Source organism: Lineus longissimus, chromosome 18, assembly GCF_910592395.1.
Source record: "Lineus longissimus chromosome 18, tnLinLong1.2, whole genome shotgun sequence".
NCBI classification, from domain to species: domain Eukaryota; kingdom Metazoa; phylum Nemertea; class Pilidiophora; order Heteronemertea; family Lineidae; genus Lineus; species Lineus longissimus.
The window spans coordinates 4,972,448-4,993,652 of record NC_088325.1 but is presented as its reverse complement, the minus strand read 5'-3'; the positions used below and the strand labels follow the sequence as shown (position 1 = coordinate 4,993,652).

At 40.1% G+C, this 21,205-nt stretch overlaps 1 protein-coding gene, 1 long non-coding RNA gene and 1 other non-coding gene across 4 annotated transcripts in view; 2 read left to right on the top strand and 1 right to left on the bottom strand.

Annotated features, from left to right (window-relative positions):
• Positions 1–2,312, bottom strand: part of LOC135502517 (hemicentin-2-like) — an 82,205-nt gene extending 79,893 nt beyond the window's left edge. For both annotated transcript variants that reach the window (XM_064795430.1, XM_064795431.1), the window contains exon 1: positions 2,232–2,312. In XM_064795430.1, the coding sequence (XP_064651500.1) occupies positions 2,232–2,286 (55 nt within the window). In that variant the 5' untranslated portion in view covers positions 2,287–2,312. The remainder of the gene's footprint in view (positions 1–2,231) is intronic.
• On the top strand, positions 15–17,742 carry LOC135502525 (uncharacterized). Its single transcript, XR_010449788.1, has 3 exons — positions 15–111; positions 14,241–14,381; positions 15,466–17,742. It is a non-coding gene; the product is annotated as an uncharacterized LOC135502525 (long non-coding RNA).
• Positions 17,743–20,719: 2,977 nt separating this feature from the next.
• Trnay-gua (transfer RNA tyrosine (anticodon GUA)) lies at positions 20,720–20,808 on the top strand. Its single transcript is given in 2 exon segments — positions 20,720–20,756; positions 20,773–20,808. It is a non-coding gene; the product is annotated as a tRNA-Tyr (tRNA).
• Positions 20,809–21,205: the final 397 nt, after the last annotated feature.

Sequence of the window (21,205 nt, the reverse complement as noted above, 5' to 3'; positions counted from 1 at the left end):
GTGTTGGCACCTGTCTTGGAACCGGAGTTTACATCCTTACACATGCTCCGTCACTGCCAGCTGTGTGTCGAAAGGGAAGGAGGGCATGTTGAAGGTTTGGCTGTATAAAAAGTAAGTGATTATCCTTCCAGTAATTCCGGAATAAAATATCAGTCTTCCTTTCCTGGATTGCCCAAACTTGGAAAATGTGCAATTGAACAGGTCGTTTTCAATAACACTGTACTCGGTCATGTGTAACAGAAGTAATGTAAGAAAGGTACCAATGGAAATGCGTTGGGCTCCTGTCAAATGGTAAACTTAATGTAAATTGTCAAAATCCATAACCTTGGCATTTTAACCCTCTGAAATCGGATTACCTTTTTTTTATACACACTGTATAAGCCACCTATACAGGGTTTGATTTCGATATAATTTACGAATACCTATCAATTGAGCATTACGTAACGCAAGCATGGCCTCATTGATGAAACCGGTATGTAGTTAAGATTGTTTGAAAATACGAGTACTTCTTTGGCTGCTATGATTGGTTTGCGGTAGATTTTTTTTTGGGGGGGGAGTCTATTTCTTTTATTTAACTAAATCCTACATTCTAATTGTAATTAGCGGCGTTTACACCATACAAATTTGACCCGGAATATTTAATCCGATTAAGTCCACACCATGCTTTCTAGCCCTCAGGGTGAGCTGGTCATGGTGCTATAAATAGCATCTGCGATAGTTTGTTAAATGGCCGCATGATGGCGATTGCAAGTCAAAAATTATGAAAAAGTGACACTGACAACGTGGTTTGTGTTTACAGTGTATTTACAGTGTGATTCTAATCTCAACAAAGATTCAGGATTCAAGATTCAAATAAGTTCTACCTTAAATCATGCACTGATACATAATAGATACGTGAAGTGAAATTAACTTAATTGTGCAAGTGTGAATGTAAAATTTGTCTATGATTACAGCGTATACCGGTATAATAAGGATAGTTCCAACAAGCGCCATCTTAAGCCGCGCTCAGTAAACGTTATAAAGTTTTCTGTACAAGCCATGCCCAGAGCCAGGCTACATTTTGATCATGGTCAAAAGGCGGGTCTGACCCTCCAATCATTGCCGGTGTAAAAGAAATGCAAGTCCCCCCGGAATCGAAGTCCGGTCCTTTTGTTAAAGTGAATAGAGTCGCCGAGTTCCTTTGTTAAAGATTATGTAGTTAACCCTAACCAAACCATTAACCACATTCGTTGACAATACACAGATATTGTATGGGGTCCTGCATTCCTAGGACATCCATTCCTTTTACACCGGAACTCGATATTTTGATTCCCCGGGGTGAGTAGAAATAGTTGCATTATATAATGAAAAGAAACATTTTGTGATACTTTAATTTTTCTAATATATTTCGTGGCATAATATTTTTACGAGCATCACCTACCCGCAAAGATGTAAACAATTCCCTCAAAGATCACGGATTTTTTCAGTTCTAAAGCATTGTTTCCTCATAATATGTGATATATATTCATACTATGGGCATTAAGTTTCTGGAGCCCTTGATTCGGATTGGGATATCGTTTTATCTTCCTTCAAGATCGACCATTGTTTCCGACTGAAGAGTGAACCTAAGCCATAAACACCAAGCAATAGCAAGGAAGCTGTTCCATAGATCAGCTGCCCTCCCTATCAGCACTCTTGATGCGCAAAACTCGGCGACTTGCTCCAGGCGGGGTTACGCTAACTGATCGGCAAAGCCACAAACGATGAGAACCAGGCGAGATCGACAAAAATGCCTTACTTTCACAGCTCTAAAATCTTTATTCCTCGGTCAATTTCAAAATTTAAAATAACTATTTGTGATAGAGATGTATTTGTTGGCGAACTTTTCATTCCCAGAAGCGACGCTGCACAATATTTTATCTTTTATTTCTTTAGTGGGGAGGAAATATTCCCGGGATACACAGACTCAACGGCTAATCCCAAGGGTATTTAAGCCAATATTGATAAAATCGACCCACCAAAAGGGCTAAAATGGGGAGTCCTTATGGACAAAGCATCAAAGGCAGAGAGACGTAATTGGGCTAACGTAGATCTGCGCTAACTTAGTCTGTGTGTTGTTGGATCTTCTAGGCTTAGCATTCAACTCTTGTTGCATGTCAAGCTAAATCGCCGTGAAAATATAATAACCTAGGCAACCTCTTGGAATTTTGTAATGATGTATTGTACCAATGAGTATGTAAATTATTACCTACCGGTCTGTGTAGTTACCAGTAGCGTAACCAAAAATAGTGCGACGCCGTTCTCCATATTTTTGGTGTATCCTTATGAAAGTCTTTAAATGGAATGAGAGATATCGGTCGAAAAAACACAATACATCGACGATAGGATGACCTGCTGATCCACTACCCGATATTTGCACAGTCAAGAAGTTTTAATGAATGTCACCTTTCGCGTCGGGAACCTTTTTTTGTCAAAACACTTAACTTGACACAGAACAAACAAAAACTCCCGATCGATGTCTATATTTATCATTTGGAAAACATTTATATCGATTGACGAACTCTTCGATGCAAAGATCAATTTAATGTTGACCTGTTACACAAAAATTTTCAATTTGCTTCCTTAAATGTACCACAAAGGAAAGATATTAAGTCCATTTAAAACCGCGTCTTAAAAGCATTTCATAATTTGGCTTTACTGTGTCATTACATTAAGTTAGACCGGCCTGCCATAAGTGAATGAATGTCTAGTACGGTGTACCGCACACGTGAAGAGGGTACTCAAACGCAGAGTCTTTTATTGTGTTTAGATTCGTAATAAATGATCGGGCCGTGGCAAAATGTGCCAATTTCAGTGTGTTCTGTTCCTATACACTATAAAGACGCCCTTTCAACATCCGAAACTTCCATTCTTTGCGTGAACTCTGTGCCGATGCTTTGGGAGACTTTTGCATCCTTCTATGATGCATCTGGCTCTCAGTTGCATCCGCTGGAATGTCATTTCCCGTCTAGTTTGGGCGTTAGCAAGAACTGTCAGAAGCCGCCTCTTGCAAGTATACCCCGATCGGGGAGTCTCCCAACATCAAACCATTCGGTAGATGATTTGCAAATGTAACTCTTAAAGGAAGAACGCGTTTCATAAACGTGGCTTTAAAATATCTAGGTTAATGTTACCATTTCGAGTGTTTCAGGTAGTGACTTTATCCTATCTTTATTTAATGCAGTTCCTTTAAACCTGAAGGTAGTCTCCCCTTCCTTTAGTGTTTGTCAATACGTGCCGCAAACACGGAGGACACCGTGTTAATACACAACGATGTTGTTGCAATGCTCACGTGGTGAATATCGCCGATACTAGATTGTGCATGCCCGGTGGCGAAATACTGGATGCACTCAACAATAAGATCCCAAGCCCGACAATACCCGATTTGTATCACCGCCTCATGGGTACAGCCGAGCACAATAGTAGGCCTTTTACAGCCGTGAAACGTGTGGGATATCTATTCAAGAGTTAACAACGTCATCGTCATGAATAGACATGACTCTACAGCAGAACTTTTCATATCGCAATTAAAGACTAATTGGAAGAAACGAAGGCAAGATATCCCAGCCTTTTAATGGCTGCAAAAGGCCTACTATTATGCCCGGTTGTTTAGGCTCTACCCATCAAGGCGGTAGTAGAAATCGGGTATTGTCTGGCTTGGGATCTTATTAGTGAGTGGATCCAGTATTGCAAGTCCTCACGCTTTGCGTATTTTTAGATGCAATACGCTTTCGGAATATCAATATACCGATAACATCAATCGACCGTGTGACCCACTATGGGGTACCGAGACAATGCAAAAAGGATAACCCGTGACCTCATCAATTCGATATGTTTGATAGGTCAAGTATAGAAGTTTCAGGTAGTGACTTTATCCTATCTTTATCAAATGCAGTTCCTTTAAACCTGACGGTGGTCTCCCCTTCCTTTAGTGTTGGTCAATGCGTGCCGCAAACGTTGAGGACACAGCGTTACTACACCGCGATGTTGTTGCATTGCTCACATGGTGAATATCGCCGATACTAGATTGTTCATGCCCGGTGGCGAAATACTGGATTCACTCAACAATAAGATCCCAAGCCCGACAATACCCGGTTTGTATCACCGCCTCGATGGGTAGAGCCGAGCACAATAGTAGGCCTTTCACAGCCGTGAAAGGTGTGCGATATCTATTCAAGAGTTAAAAACGTCATCATCATGAATAGACATGACTCTAGTCGCATTCCTAATGTGTATAATGTGTGTATTAGCACCAATAGCAGCCTCGGAAAAGGCCTTTCTCTATTCCTCGATTGTTTCCCGAGTCATTTGATGATTTTCGTGTGTTCATCATGCCAATTCACCGCCTCAATATGTACATTTGGGGAAAACTCTTGGTATACATGTATTTTGTGTCATTTTGATGAGTACATTCACTATTTTCCACTATTCTATTGTGTATTTATGAAAACTAGGTCAACACTCATGATGTCAACTGTTCGCCGAAACTTATCAGTCAAAAGCAAGAAAACAAAGCAAATGAGGATCGAAAGGTTAATTGTGTTTTTCGATAACCACAATATCATGATTTATGACAGTGGCCTTATCAAAATATGTCTCAGTCCAATAAGGTGAATCAGAAAATTCCCTGGTTCGATTGCGCAAACTATTAAGACCAATATCAGTATTTATTCAATCTGACCATTGTCATGATACGTGGCGATGCACATACTCTAGACTCAATGAACAGACCACGGTCCCTCCTTACTGATTGGCTCACACCTGGTCTTCAGGTTGTGGTAAGTTGATGGACATTGGTCGGCATAGGGAATGACAAATCACCAGTGACCTTACCACTGTAATACTTCTATCAGTGGTTACGGTATTGTTAATCAGTTTCCCTGTCTACGTATATATGAGTCTAAAGCAATTTTAAAACAGAGTTGGGTGGTCACGTGTTACAAATGATAACCAAACTCCATGGAGTTATAGTTGGGAGTTTTTTTGTTTCAAAACGTATTTCAGTTGGGTTTTTTTGTTGACAACTAAATTTCCAATTTGAAAAATATGAATATTTTCTTCACATCCTCACGCTTGTTCGTATGATATTTGCAAAAAAATGCAAAAGATGCTTCTTGAGAAGCAAATATTATACGAAGATGAGTGGATAGCTGATGAGAGATATTGGTTCAGAAAACACGAGACATGGACGAAAGGGTGACCTGCTGTTTCACAAGCTGTCATGTACTGGGAGTTTTATGTTAAATAAATATCATCTGTCGCGTCGGGAACCACATTTCGCCGAAAACACAATACTTGACACAGCGCAAATGTCAACTGCCAACATGTCTATATTTATCATTTGGAAAGCATTTGTAATTTTTTTGTATCGATTGACCTAAGGTGGTCATCTAAAGTCCATTCATATGTTATGTCCGCATCGTCGGGGGCTCCTGAGTACGAACCACTGGTCGGATGATTTCTTTGAAGTTTGTATTTTTATTGATCTTTGCCTCAAGGCCAACCAGGATTCTAGCATTCTCAGTGCAGAAATGAAACAACCTCTTCAGCGAAGTCCAATGGGCATTTTAAGAGTCCCCTCGATATAGGCCCTGTTCTTTCCTGGATATTTCTCATTCAGTCCTGGCACATGAGTTAATAGACACAAAAATTAATTACCTGAACATTTCATCCAAATCTGTCAAGAAATCAACCGTACAGAGCGGAAAATATCCGAATTCAGTGCACTACGTCAATGTACACAGAATACAAAAAAATATTTCGCTACCATGGTTACTAAAGTGAAAAGATTGTGTTGGGCCTTGATCGAGAGAAAGACAAAGAAATCAAATAATTCCGTGCAGTAGTTTTTTCTCCAGCGCCTCAAACAATGCGGACATAACATTTAAGACCATGCAATATGCAACTTTTCTATGTACATATAGTCAATTGGTCAACTGATTAAAGGGCCATTTGTATTCTAAAGGGAAATTTTACCAAGCTCTCAGCTGCCAAGTTCCTCCAGTTAGATAAGTAGTTGCCATGTATTGCACAAAAAAATGAAAGCATTAAATCTGTTGACTCCGATTTGACTCGAGTTAGTCTTCCATGCGTTGATCGTCTCTATGGTTGCACTAGCATGTGGAAACGACTTTACAATTTACAAAATGAATGGATGTCATTCAAGGGAGCTTGTCTTTACTACATTTATCAGAAAAATAAACAAAGGGACAATAAGTGGAATTCCTAAAAGTGAAAGTATTTACGTGTGACTCATATGTAAAGCCTAAACACTCAGAGATATCGACCATGTTACATTAATTATGTCAATCTTGTATCTGATCACATTACCAGCCAAATCTGCTACAAAACAATCAACAAAATGTGGACTGATCTTCTTAAGGTTGATGGCGGCATATTATGTTGCGCTTAGTGATCCCGGTGTGATCCTAAAATAACGAAAGTGTTAGGTTACTGACATACAATTTTTATTGTGATTTACTGTCCGTCCAACATAAATCATACTGTTTAAGAATGGACAGATAGTCAGTGTGCTGAAATTAACATCAAATAACAATACGTTATTGAGATTTGTACAGATTTTGGATATGTTTTGTCCTTCCACTTCCTAGATGATAGAACTTTAGACAAGCGTTTATCTTATTCTCTAAAAAAACGATATATCCTGGGCCGAGAATCCGTAGTCACGACCTTAATTTATTGCACAATTACTTTAAAAAGCCTACTCGGGTCACAATAATTAAAAGTTTGGACGGACTTTTTGTAAAGGGCGAAGGGAGACTTTATCACTCTCACAGACATTCAACGATTTCCACAGGGCCATTGAGGGAGGACAGCCATTAACACGTTTAAGTTCAAAAGCTCTGAAGTCTTTGCCCGATATTCATTTTAACACAGTAGAACAGTTGAGGCGTTTTTTGTATCAAACAATTTCAGGCACATGGGGGAAGTGTTGTTTAACGTAACGATGTGACCTCACTATCACACATCAGAATGGTGGAAGAAAGCTTACAATGCCGACTCGAAAAAACAAACGACAATCATCAAATGACCCGGGCAACTATCGACGAATATAGTAAGGTCAACACTCATGATATTGGTTTTCAAAACCGGACCTTTTCGAGTTCGACCTTTCATGCTTCAGACAATCTATCAATAATCGTCTATATCCGATACTTATCATTCGAAAGCAAGAAAACAAAAGCAGACCGAAGGTTGACTATGTCTTCTCGATAATTTATGACTACAGTGTCCTTATAAGATATGTCATAGTCCACTCAAGTAAAGTCAGATAATGTCCCTGGTTCGATTGCGCTATTATTCAGACCGCTATCAATATTTATTCAATCTGATCCCTTTGACATAACATTTGGTGATGCATATATATTTCAAAACAGAGTCAGTTGGTCACGTGTTGTCAATGATAAACAAACCACCATGGAGAAATACTTCTCCAAAACATATGGCAGTTGGGTTTTTTGTCTTGAATGACAAATTTTCGAAATTTTGAAAACAAATATTAAATATCTTCTTCACATCATCACGCTTGTTCGTATAAACACATAATGTATTTTAGGGTTCTCAACAAAATTACGTAAAAATTTGCAAAAACAAAATTATGAAAACGATGCTAAAATCGTCAAACATGATAAACTCTTTTACGATGATTATTGTGAACGGTTAAACTATAGGTACGTTACAGATGCATACTTTACATTTTAACGGAAACTGGCCATTATTTCCCTTTCCCTGTTTCCCCTGTGGTTATACCAGGCCAATTGATGAAGCATGACATCTCTCTTCATTGCATTCTTTGTGAACTATTGTAGATTAACTTGATCAAAACCAATCATCCCGGACATCTTGTGGCTTGGCAAAATTGCTTTATCATGAAACCAAAAACATTCGGCAACCTTCGCGAGTGCTATTTATGCTCGGAAGTGTCCGATACAGCTGCTCGGATGTTCATAGGACGCTAGCGCTGACATGTTGCTGGCTGATGAGCACTGTATTTGCCAGAGAAATCGATTGATTGAAATGTCTCATCACGTGACGTGAAGCTATTTCCCGCAAATTCTTTACCGATCTCTAAAACGAGATTGACCGAAAATAAAGTATCCAAAATGTTTTCACACTGTCTGTTATAATTATATGATGTTCCAAATACATTTTCTTGATAAAATTAGCAAATAGATGAATTGATTTTTGAAATAACGGCATCTCGGCTTTAGAAATCTTTCTCATTATCGCACGGCGTGTTGACGATTATATTGGGTCATGGCGTACGGTATGCAAATTCCTAGGAAGTTTTCTTTACATAGGGGCAGGTTTTGAGTCTTTGATCATGCTTGATATGCTTGTCGTTAGCCGAGCGAGACCAACAAAAAGGCCCGATTGAGCAATTCCCTACTATGCCAGCTAGCTGGTATTCGCTACACAGAAAAAAAACAAGGAAAGTCGATGTCCTATGATCATATTGTCAGGTGGAAGTCATGGAGTGACGTCGAGATAATGTCCGTCAAAATCCGTGCTTTTCGCGTGGGCGGTAGGCGGAAGTATCATCAAACGTTGCCAGCAAAACTGGTCATGTGATGATACAGCGCGCGCCCCTTATTGAATTAATGTTTCCACTAAACTATACTCCAAGGAGGTTTTTTTCAGTACAAGTCGAAATATGATACCCACACCTAAAATAGATGCTTCCCCAGTAATTCCCTCCAAAGAGGTCTGATTAAGCAATATGCAAGAAGGGTGTCGTCTCTTGAAAGAAAGCTTTTCGATCCGACGTAAATTTCAACCACAGTTCACCAAATCGACTGTGAGTCCAACCCTGGGTGACTTCCTGATTAATTGAACTCAAACTCCGAACCAATTTGCCGGCCATGTTTTATTCCATCCAAGCACATTGTCATGAATATTTCAGATAACAACCGGGACATATCACCCTTGTGGTCTTAGCTATTGTCTACTGATAGCGTGCAAAGATACAGGGTGTCAATCAAAAGTGACGCTAGTTTTAAAATCGAATTGATCTTTTATGATCTATTTTTTCTAGATAAAAAGATTTTGCAATGGAAACAAGAAGTAATGGGGTTTATTCTTATGACATTAATCATGCTTCAATTAATTGGCTTCCACTAAAGCAGGTTGAGTAAATAGGGGTGATATAGTTTCATCGCCATCGCTGGTGAGAGTGAGACTTTTATAATTGTGAAACTTATTTTTTGAATCATTATTATATTTTTGGTAAAGGGCATCTTCACGCGCCAAAATCAATCGAAAATAAAATTGATATCCCCATAGTCACAAGCCTGCATTCTTTCACATAGCATGCACATTATGCAATGTTCATTACGCTGTTTTGCCTATTAGGCACGCCGCCCTGTTTGAACTGCAATTCTATCGACGCATCAAGCCCATGGGAAAAGCCCCAACGAAACGTCCTCACTATGTGAGAGCCTTTATGTTTTTTGGATGAGTCACGCGTATTAACTACGAGAATGGTCCATATATTAGTATGTCTGTATCTGTTATTCTATTGGTAATGATTATAACAGTTGACCTGTTTACTGGTGATCATCAACTCTGGCGCAGTGATAGCAGTGTGGTGAGGTGGTCCTATACCATGCATACTGTCAGTGCTTGAAAGGGCCGCAATTCAATCTGATCATGAATGTGCTGAAATTGCTCACCCACGTAACTGCCGGACTTGTGTCCTTTTTGTTTCAAAAATTTGGAAAAGGTCGTCAGCGTGTATTTCAAGTCTTTACCCAAAATATTTCTTCCCATAACGGAGTGCTCTTTGGTGTTTTTATACGCAGTATTCTGTATATAGTGTGAAAAATGGCAAGGTGATTTGGCTCGTAAAGCAGACGATGATTTGAAGCGAGGCGAGTTTTGCCCCATGAACAGTTTTAATTGGCTGATAGATATTCGCCTTAACAATATTAAACAGAAAGAGCACACTCGAAAATATTTAGGAAATCGGGACGTTTATTGCATTTTGATTTTGTTCGACTATTCTTGCTGCATGCATTTGCGTATATCATACATGCAATACACGCGCAATGGACGACAATACTGGCAGAGATATGCTTGTATCTGATGTCTGCCTTGGAGAATCCATCAATAAACGAGTGGCGTCCTCCACCCTGGATATCAAGCTCAACACTCGGTTGCTGCTCGTGAAATATTCATCTTCATCCCAAAACTTGGTCCAGGAATGATAAGACATAATGAGCATATCGTAAACGTGACCCGCATCCATCGATGTCTGGGACAAATGGCTGATCAACACACTGCGCCGTCGAGATTTAGGACTTAACCTGGAGCATGCACTCCTATAACTTAACTGATTTCGCCGTTCCTGTTTCTGTGAATTTGAAAAAAGAAATAGTGAAACTATTGTTTGATAAGTTGTTGTCGCTAAAAAAGGTAGTGATGAATAATGGTAAAGTTCTATTTCGATAGTTAAAACAACTTATTTCAACCTTTCTGGGTAAGAGAATGTTAGATGGAAGTAGGTCGTCGGTAGCGCCGCAACAGCTAATGATGCGGCCATGAAATCGGAGGTCATCAGTATAGCCCATTGTTGTCAAGAGTGAACAAAAAGATGACTCAGTGTTCGCTCTGTCTTGCTACCCTTGTTTGCCAAATACTACGCCGCATCGTAACTATCTTTGAGTGGTATCCTCTGGGGTATCATACGGAAACGGCAAAATATCATCATAAACCTCCTCGTAGGATTCGAAAATAGCAATGTTATTCAATGCTATCACATAGCTTTTCCTTACTCCGATCAGAACACAATCAGGACAGACTGATAAACTGTAGGTTATTGATATCCCGAGTTCAGACTGGCGATGTCTCCTCCAAGAAGGCTCTATCGCGCGGTATCTGTCAACGATCTATTGAAACAAAATAAACATCATTGGATGATAAATCAATGAAGGTACTAAGACTAAAAAGGCGAAGTTTCATAGTGGTTAGAAAATTTCATAATCTTTAGCTCTACCTTTATGTATGTTCCTTTATGGTATCCTTTCAACCCAAAGTTCGATCACTTCTGGATCCTTCGGTTTTTCAAGTGATTGATTCTATCTACATCTCTCTTTAGAATTCAAATGATTGACATGCACGTGATCGCACTTAATATTAGAGACACTCCAATTCAATTAGCCAGTAATTTGGACCAACACCGACTCCTGATCCGGTTGTTTTCCGATTGTTAATTGAGTGGGTGCGCTCTGCTCTGATTAGCAACAGACATTTTAATTTACACCCTCTGCCGTTGTTCCAGAAATCAGACGTGGATTAATGGACAAATCAAACAATCTGAACTGGTGGGTTCACAAATCTGTAGTGGTAGTTCCTATTGTACCAACTGTGAAACTTGTAAAAATAGTTGTGAATCAACCATAGTTAGTTGTTCTAGCTAAAACCAAGTAGAAAAAAGTTACAAATAATTCTATAGTTTACCCAACGAATTTCACAGTCAGTACAGAAACTCTCAGCATAGTAAGAAATCGCTATGAAATAGTTAAATTTACTAATTAATTGAAGGGAGAGTGGATTCAAACATATCAAAATTGCTCCATGTTAGTGCTTCAGGGGGTCAAAATGTGAGCTTCAGTCAGATATGTTCCTATCAATTACTGGCAGCAGCATCCCCGAGACACGGACCGGTGTTGGTCCAAATTGCAGGCTGATTAATTCATTCACATCAATCACTGGCAGCAAAATCCTCCGAGACACGGACAGAAGAGAGGTGACCACCATCTTTCGTATGCTCATGACATTCCAGAATAGAGAAAACACCAAGATGAACCTTGGTGATTACTACAATTTACCTGGTTTTAGTTTAGGCATTCAAAATATATATAGGCCTACCGACCCCGAAGAAGGAGAAAACTCTCAGGCATTCACAGCCCAATAGATGAACCGGGTACTAGAAATTCAGGTTAAAATTTACAATCCCCGATTGGAAATGACGTAGTTTGATCGCATTCAACTATTAATCCATTGAACAGTGGTGCTTCGTTAGTCAACCGATGACCGTTTTTTGGGGTGTGATCGGGGATTGTAAACTCGTTCCCTGTATTCGATTTATTTCGACCTAAATCACGAAACTGAAGATATTTTCGACTTTCATGGCAGTTTTTTCGCGAGAACGTTGTTGTTTTTGACCGATTCCGCGGGGACCGAAACGGGCCGAAGACAGGTTTTGACACACCACATCCCTCAAGGCTACGCCCGTCGATGAGCTGTTACGTCAGCACATCTCTCTCTTGCGACGAGTACACCCCCTGCATCGAGGGATGCAACATCAATCCAGCAAGTCTGGCAACCTCCCTTTCGTGGTAAAGCATCCATGAACATTCTTCGGTAGCCACTCCGATCCATCAGTATCTTGGGAAGCCGTGCATTATAGAGTGTAAAATGTGTTCTTGCTCCAAGCTCCATGTAATATGTAAAGAGCAATCTCTAGTGAACTCACACAACTGTTTGACATGGGGGAGCCCCCCAAACCCCCGTCCTTCTGACATATATAGCCAGTACATTGGGGGATGAGTCCCCCAAACCCCCTCCCCGTTCTCTGAAAGTGACAGGTTTTAGTCAGTACATTTGGGGGAAGGCCCCCCCCCAACCCCCCCCCATTGGACTCTAAAAATAGAATTCCTTGGAGACGCTGGACAATAAGGCCCTATAAAGAAATAGTCCCCGGCCCGGTAGCTGTCTCATATCTGCTGAAGAAGCAGCTCTTTGTGGTGAAATAATAATTGAATGCATGTCATGACACCCAGGAGCTTTTTCTCATTTCTGAAACAGTTGCATGGTTGGAATGAATTTCCAAATCAGTCCGTCAAATCTCTATGCAATGAAAATTGAAATGTCACAACTGTCTCCACCGACGTTGTCCTGTATGTCCTAGCAGACGATTTTTAAATAAATGATGTGATTGATATACTTGTAGATTGGAATGAATTATTTCTTCAATGATATGAAAGTTGAAAACCCTCGAGTACGAAAATGCAGAGGCAAGACACATCATGCATGTCATGACACCCTGGAGCTTTTTCTCATTTCTGAAACAGTTGCATGGTTGGAATGAATTTCCAAATCAGTCCGTCAAATCTCCATCCAAATGGAACTTTAAGACCACTCTATATTTGTGCAGTATTGTTAAAATTGACTTTTTGAAGTAAAGTACGTAAATCGAGAAGAAAAGGACGTTTACTTCGTCTGCAATGAAATGTCACAACTGTCTCCGCCGACGTTGTTGTCCTGTATGTTCTAGCAGACGATTTTTAGATACATGATGTCCCACATCCGCACTTCAGGACAGTGGCGCCGGTGTGAATAAATCTACTTGCGTGAATGGTCAATGGCTCATGACGTCATGAAATAATTGCGTCACGAGGAAGGAAACAATGGGAATCATGGTAACTGTGGTTGCGGTGCGTCGTGAAAGCAGGATCGGCAAGCGCGGCCCGTATGGAATGCGACAAACTGTACCGGAACCAGAATTGTCATGGGTCTGCACAAATCTTTTCAGATTCGATGGACATGATGGATATATGAATTTTGTTTACACTTTATACACATACGTAACCATTACACTCACTACGTTGTGTGAGTTACTAGTATCCGTACATATTGTCAACTTGAGTGGGGTCTTTCTTGCCCAGGTATAGACACCAAAAACAAAGAGCGTGTTCTGTGTTTTACATATGATTGCAACATTAGATGCGCCAATGAGGTTTTCATCGGCATTTGTAAAACCTTTAGGATTTCCTTTCTTTTTAGCGAAAACGTTTTTTTTGTTGGCGGGGAATTGGTATATCTATGTTGGCCGAAAAACCTTGAAACTAATGTTTTCCAGAACTTTAAAAAAACGTATTTCTTTGGAATGAAAATATTGTCAAGGAAAAATATATGGTGCGACTGGATCGGAGTTGCAGTATTCAAAATCATTTTTTTTCAAACAAATGCAAACTAAGGCATCTGATTTTTTCATCTAATGACAGAAAGATCCTTTGAACTGTCATTAATTCAGCAAATTAAAAAAAAAATCAAAGCTTCAGACGTCAAATTGCATATCGCTGCTAAATCTGGTTGTCAGCCACAAAGTACGCTTTCATCAATGACAGCCGTTGCCCGCGGTAAATTATGGTTTTGCCTTTTTTTCTAATCAGTATATTTTATCCTGTCTTATTTTGTAGACAAAGGGAAGAGAACAAATCGCAATGATATGGAAATTTGTAGGATTGTTGGTTGCCATGGTAACGATGGGCGCCATCTTGGCTGAAACCTCCTACCACAAGATAGATGACAAAATAGACAAATATATGTATGGATTCCCGGTAAGTGAAGCGCCTCGCAAACGAGTATTTTGTTAAAAAGGTGTATTGTTTAGCACCCATTCCAAGTATCCTGCACACAGAAAACGTTCACAAAAACTACTCTTTAAAGATCAGAGTCCCGGCCAGCCTTGACTTGAAACTGGCCACAGAACCACTCTCACTCGCTGATGAGTCAAACGAGTTCCATCTAGTAACTGCTGGTGCTAAGTTCTATGTTTAATTCATCAACCAGATAGCACCTACTTATGCGCTGTCCACGCCACGCAGTTAACGCGATACCCCGCTCAAATTGGAAATACATGTTAATCGCATTGAGGAGTGAGCTGCAAAATGACCAATTTTTCAATTTAATGGCGAAATATCAATGTGATGGGGCATTCCTGACATTGCATTTGCGTTAAACGCCACTGTTTAGAGAATCTGAACGGAATATATTGTCTCATAAAAAGTTTATATCATGAATGCTCGTTACACAGATTATGGTCCTCCAAACTGAATGCAGTCAGTTTTTCTGAATAAACAGTAACGTAAACAACCGCTCCGTGTCCATACAGATTCGATGCAAATGGAATGTCTCCTATTTAGATAAGGCCCATACTATAATCATCTTGTGATTCGTCCCAAATCTGATATCATTTCCGAGCAATCAAAAACAAACATAACTATTTGTTTGCTTGTTTTTGAGATCATTCGTAAACTATTCGAAAATTAAAGATAGCATTCTGAACTTCCAGCAGTGTTGCATCTGGCCTCTGCGCGATGTCTGGAAGCTGAACAATATCAGTACATGCACATCGAGGATCAAGATGAATGATGGGACTCATCATAAACTCATAGCTCGAAAGAGAGCGCAGAAGAAGGCATCCAGAAGTTAGTGCCAGCCAGTACTCTCCTGTGCACGAAATGAAAAAGTCGAATAATGGGTGTAGCTCCTTCTCCTGGACTAAGTTATTGCGGTGTTTTTATTTACATGTATTTGATTTGTAATAGAATGCCGAACACGCAGTGCGCGTGAGGCAGCGGTAGGCCTACAAGCATTGCGCTATTGTCCAAACTATAATCATTGTCCGTATCTTTCTTTTAGTCTTTCTGCTCCTGGGACCAAATGTGCAAGTCCGCCTACAAGAATTATTTCGAATGTAAGTGTCCTTCATACAGACCTTTCTGCACTAGCCAGGGAACGTATTACGATGCCATGTGCGCCCCGAGGTATGCTCTTAGCTGGATGATCTGGCTTCAGCCGCACCAGGGCACGGCGGATCTGGAGTGAGTTGTATTTGGGCGATCGCCGCGTTGACATCTTGCTTTGACTTGGTCAATAGCGCAAGGGAATGTTGGTGATCGTCGCGAGGACTGCTTCGCTCGACTTGGTCAATAGCGTGAGAGGAAGAACAGGGAGATACCTGTAAAACGACATGTTTCGTATTCTTAGTAACAGCTTGGATAATGGGATGGAAATGTTCGCGTTTCGTTGAGTGTTTTTCTGACAGAGCAGCATGGTCAACGGGTTATGCATTTGCCTGAAAGATCTCCAAGCCGGGTACAAAATTGTGTTTAAGAGAACAGACTCCCACCCTTCAAGTTGGCATTCACCTCATTTTGAAGAAGTTCTAATTGCTTTAGGATATCAAGTTGTAGCCAAAACTGCGGTACCTACATGTATGATGGTCAACCCTTTAAATACCCTTTAAGGCTTTTGAGAAGTGTATGTGCTCTAAATCTCTGACAGTCATTACATGGCCTCTTTGTAGACCAAATACCATACTCCGTTGTAATTCAACAGGACCGGAGACTTTTTCCCGCAGGACATTTCTACTTTTACAACGGAACGTGGCCGGATATGAAAGTTCTCTCGAACTCAAAATGTACAACATTTGACATGAATCAGTCCATACGTCCATTACTGTGCGATCTTGCAGAATCAGACGGAAAATAATAATTTGTGTAAAGAAATAATTTATTCCTTGAGTTGTTAGAGAAGGTTTATTTCGATTTAATATGTTCCGGATTTTATAGTCTTTACTCATTATCAGTTAAAACGTCGCCAAGTTGACGTGCGTAGTCAACGGTTTTAACGCTTTGGACTACCATTTATATACATGTAGTCCGTTCACATGAAATTCGGGTATAACGGGGATAGCTTGATCGAGCGGTGTGTCGGTGCAACACCTTTGTTTGTTCCCCATATGCCAGTGTTTCCGTACAACATACAGCTATAGAGATCGCAAGACATTTCAATGGGGATGACAAACACAGATAACCGTGTCACCGATGACACCCAAAGATGTTGCACCGGTACCGGACGAAATATATCTAAAATGTGCGGCATTTCATACACCCAATACTTCCCAAATCTCGCTGAATCTTGCTGATTTTCACCTTTGCTTTTCACCAATTAACAGATTAACAGAGCCAATTGAGAAATAATAGTTGAAATCAACTAGGAATAGCTTTTTGCCCAGTCTGTGACTTTGATACTGTGTTTTGAACAAGCTGGTTCACTCGGCAGGTCAAACTCTTTGCGTAATAATGACGTCATGCCACGTATGACGTAGTGCAAGTGCATCCCCTCCGTCATGACGTCATTTCCAGGAACGTTCCCAGCATCCGTTGTAGTTCATAGCAACACCAGCGATGGAGACGGGAAACAAAACCAAAACTCCTGTGGGTTATAATCAAGATATTCGCAAAGCAAGCGACGTTTCACGACAAAAGGCCAGGAAAGGTAACATCTAAACACTGCAAGTTCATTTTTGTATTAAACTACCGCCTTTTTCTAGTATTTTAGCACGCATCCAGCTCGCCGAGAGTCAAACAGGCCTTCCAATTCGTCGAGCTGGCCTGCCCTGAAAAAGGATAATTTTATTCAGTATATAATGTTGGAAAAACTGTGTTGTTGGAGCTTTCAGCAATTCACGTTTTCTTCATCTGGTAATAAGTTTCGTTGAGTATCATTTACATAAACGTAAAGTAAAAAATATATCGCCGGTTTTTGTCCTGGATAATGAACACCATCGGCAAAGGGCTTTGAAATTACGTCTTAACATATTAAAGTTTCGGCGTGCTGGCTTTGATATCCTATTTGCAGTTTTCACTCAAAATGTGGCTATTTTTTCGAGGACTCGTCTTCACCAAAGAGAAAGTCTGGGTATATTTAAGAGCTTTTACCTCATCTACGTCAAGTTTTGTTGGCCATCGCCCCTTTCCGGTATTAGGCCAGGTGCATATTGGCTTGGTAATTTTAATCAAAACCCACCTTAGCGACAGTTTTAGCTTCATGGAACATTCACCCCGTACTTCGAATGTTGTGGCTTTTTGTAAGGCTTGCGAAACCTGTCAATTATTCAGGTTCTTATTTGTGCGATGGTGCATTACCTCAACATATAAAAATGGTGTGACCAGATCTTTCAAGGCAGATGTGACTTATTTTGCAGACGTTTGACATGTCGTTTTATAAAGGAAACAAAATTTGATTTGATGATGAAATAACTCTCCTCTTTGTTTTGTTACAATCGTATGATAAGTAAGGCTGACCATGATGATGTTCTATCCACTCATCTTAAACAAAACATTCTGCCTTCACTAGATAGAATAGAAATCCTTCACGAATGTGGACAGTGTGGCTACTGCTGTTAAATTACAGCATGCTAGAGTGATACACCTTACTGCAATGTATATAATGAGACCAAGGCGATCGAAGAGCCAGACCGATTAAGTCTTCTCGTGATGTTTTTCGACCAATCTTAGACCAAAATAAGGAGATATGAATGAAACAAGGGCGAGTTTCAAAAAGTGAATACGTTCGACACATTTATTTTACACTTCTATGAAAAGCTTTGAAATACAGAGTACCCGATCTTCGGATTGCAAGTCGGATAACCCATGTCGTCCTTTCAACCGACATGTCTGATCGTGAATGCGTGAATGTTAGAATGAGCAATATCGCGCACGAATAAAATATTTCTATTAAAAACATGAAAAACATAAACATTCAAACACTAGCCCGTATTTTTTAAACATCAAGGTAATCATAGAAATTTTGAATGCCTGATGGATTTGATACATTCTCTGAAGAAATTACCTATCAATCACGACCACCAATGTCACAATACAGGGTGGTCCAAAAAAACGCAACCGGATACTTCCACCACCAGGAGGTTAAACCATTGATATCAGTGGATGAGAAATCTTTCTAGGAGAGGAATGATACCAAGATCGCCCGATCAGGTTCAGCATTTTTTGTTTTAGAGCCTTTTTATGAAGCACATACAGGCTTCATTCGCGCAAAGGAATAATCGAATTGTGCTGGTAAATTGAACTTCGTAAGTAGGTGGATTAAATGGCAGATATTTCATCGGGAATGAACGTCAATCAATAATAACATGGCGGTAATATAACTATAAATAATTATGCCTACAGCGAGCAGAGACGATCGTAAAACCAACTTTTATTTCATAAATGGCCTATAACCTAGGGTAGTTGATAAAGTATGGAATTAGTGAAACCTTGGAAACACTGATAAACCTTGGAATATTCAATGTAAACCATGGAATCACTGTGCAAATAGCGCGGGAAATCGGGTGCGTTCCTTTCACGATTTATACCCTCCCAACTGACAGTCTCGTCCCAGCTGACTTTATTGATAGCAATTTGCCAGTTAGTTCAGAAGCCAACATTTTTAATGTGGAGGATGACGTCATCAATTGGCAATGCACTGTGGTCGTTAAAATATTTTATTTCTCTTCAATGGAAGCAAAAATTAGTTTTTATGATTGTTTTGTATTCCATAGACGATAAAGTATTATGCTCGGTACTAGATGCACGAGATCATAGGACAAACACACACGTGAATAAAAAAACCCGTTTAGAACTGGTGACGACACAAAGATCTCTGCATCCCTCGATGCGTACTGGAAGATGTAAGAAATCGCTCACGGCGAAGGAAATTTTCATCCGCAAACTTCGGTAATAAACATACATGACTAGGCTTCTTTTATTCATCGTTTGTTATAAAATATCAGTCAATCATAGACAATTAGGCCTAGACATAGTCGTCAACCTTATCCATGCATAATGCATGACAGGCCCCCAACTTCCCAAGCAACTCGTCTGATCGAAAAGGCCCCGTGTGGTGGTGGCGTATTTATAAGCGGAGCGCTATTGGTCCATATTATGGGTGTGTGGTGGGCGTGTCTTCCCATATTTGGGAGATCAGTACTGTACACTGGAGGCGAGGTACAACTGGGTTGTTTTAAAATATAGACTATTGAATCGGATATGCGACAGATTTCTAAATTACCATAAAATTCCGATCTGATCATGTAAGAATAAGCTCCAAATGTTGATTCGTAACCACGTTAGGTTCGAATGGCATTATTTCATGTTTTTATGCATTTTTAGGACTGATTCCAAGGTTTATCACTGGTTCCAAGGTTTCACTGATTCCAAGCTTTATCAACTACCATAACCTAGGGCAGCAGGCCAACAAAGTACGTACATCTCATTGCATGTGACGCACGCATTAGGATTTTCTGTACAGACCAATGCATGAATGTATGGATGTATCATGTATAGCAGTAGTAACAGAGCATGCACTCCGCATAACCTATCAAATGCATCATGAAATTCCGGGGGAAATCCATATCCGTATTTGGTATTGAAGTGCAAAGTGCGGACCATGTGCGTTTATTTACATCACGTGACCTGTATAATGTGGTTTTGATAAAAGGTCATGCGCAACACCAAGAGGCGTTTACTAGATCTATGCTACAATGTATGTCAATAATCCATTTGCATTTTCTTTCCATCCGAGTGTTCATTCGTTGGACATGTTAGATATCGACGTAACTACACAATCGATCTGGTGCCTTTTCGAAGAACGATTACTTCGCAAATGGATTTCGCGGTGTTGAAATACTCCCAACATGCCCAATTGGAAAGTTGCCAACAAATGGATTTCGGGGCAATCTAGGTTCCATTTTCAGCTAAATGTGTTGTTTTTGGCAAGTCTCCCAAATTGGAAAGTACTTCGCAACACCGAAGCGAAAGTATTTTTTTCACTGAAGTTGCGTTGTCCATTGATTTTCTCCTTTATTTCGAAGAGAAACAGCTGATAGAGCCAGCAAATGACGACGATTCACCTTATTTTCTGGCTTTGTCAGCTGATTGGTAGTTATGCGTAAACCATGCCATCACCATATCCAGTACAAAAGTTCTGAAGTGCAGCCAGGACTGGCTCGTGCATATCTTGTGTGGTCACGTATCAGCAAAAGTTTAAGTCCTTGACCTATTTTGGTAACCCGTGTATGTACTTACAGTAGAGTGCGCATTATATCGATCTCTCTCTAGCTCAGTTGGTAGAGCGGAGGACTGTAGTGCGTAAAATCTTGGAATCATTAGGTCACTGGTTCGAATCCGGTCGGAGAGACACATTTTAGTTATACTTCTTTGTTAAACACGAGTTCGTGCGACACTTGAAAAAAAAACTTGATATTTTATTTTTACAAAGTACATGTAGCACTGTCGTATATGCTATACCAGTAAAAGAGGGTTGGATAGATGATTTAAGGGAGACCCCTCCATCTACCGGTATTGAGTGTGCTTGAGCTACAGTGGACTTAGGTGTAAATAGTATATAGAGAGTTGGAGTGAGGAACAAAAACAAAAAATAATGAACTAAACAAAAGGAGTTGAAACAACAGAAATTAGGGGAATGATAGAAATGGAGGAACCAAAAAGGCAAAATGAAAATTGACATTATGTTATATGCGTGTGATTGCCACCTCGCGCGAGAAATTGTAATTAAGAAGCGGTGAAATAAACGG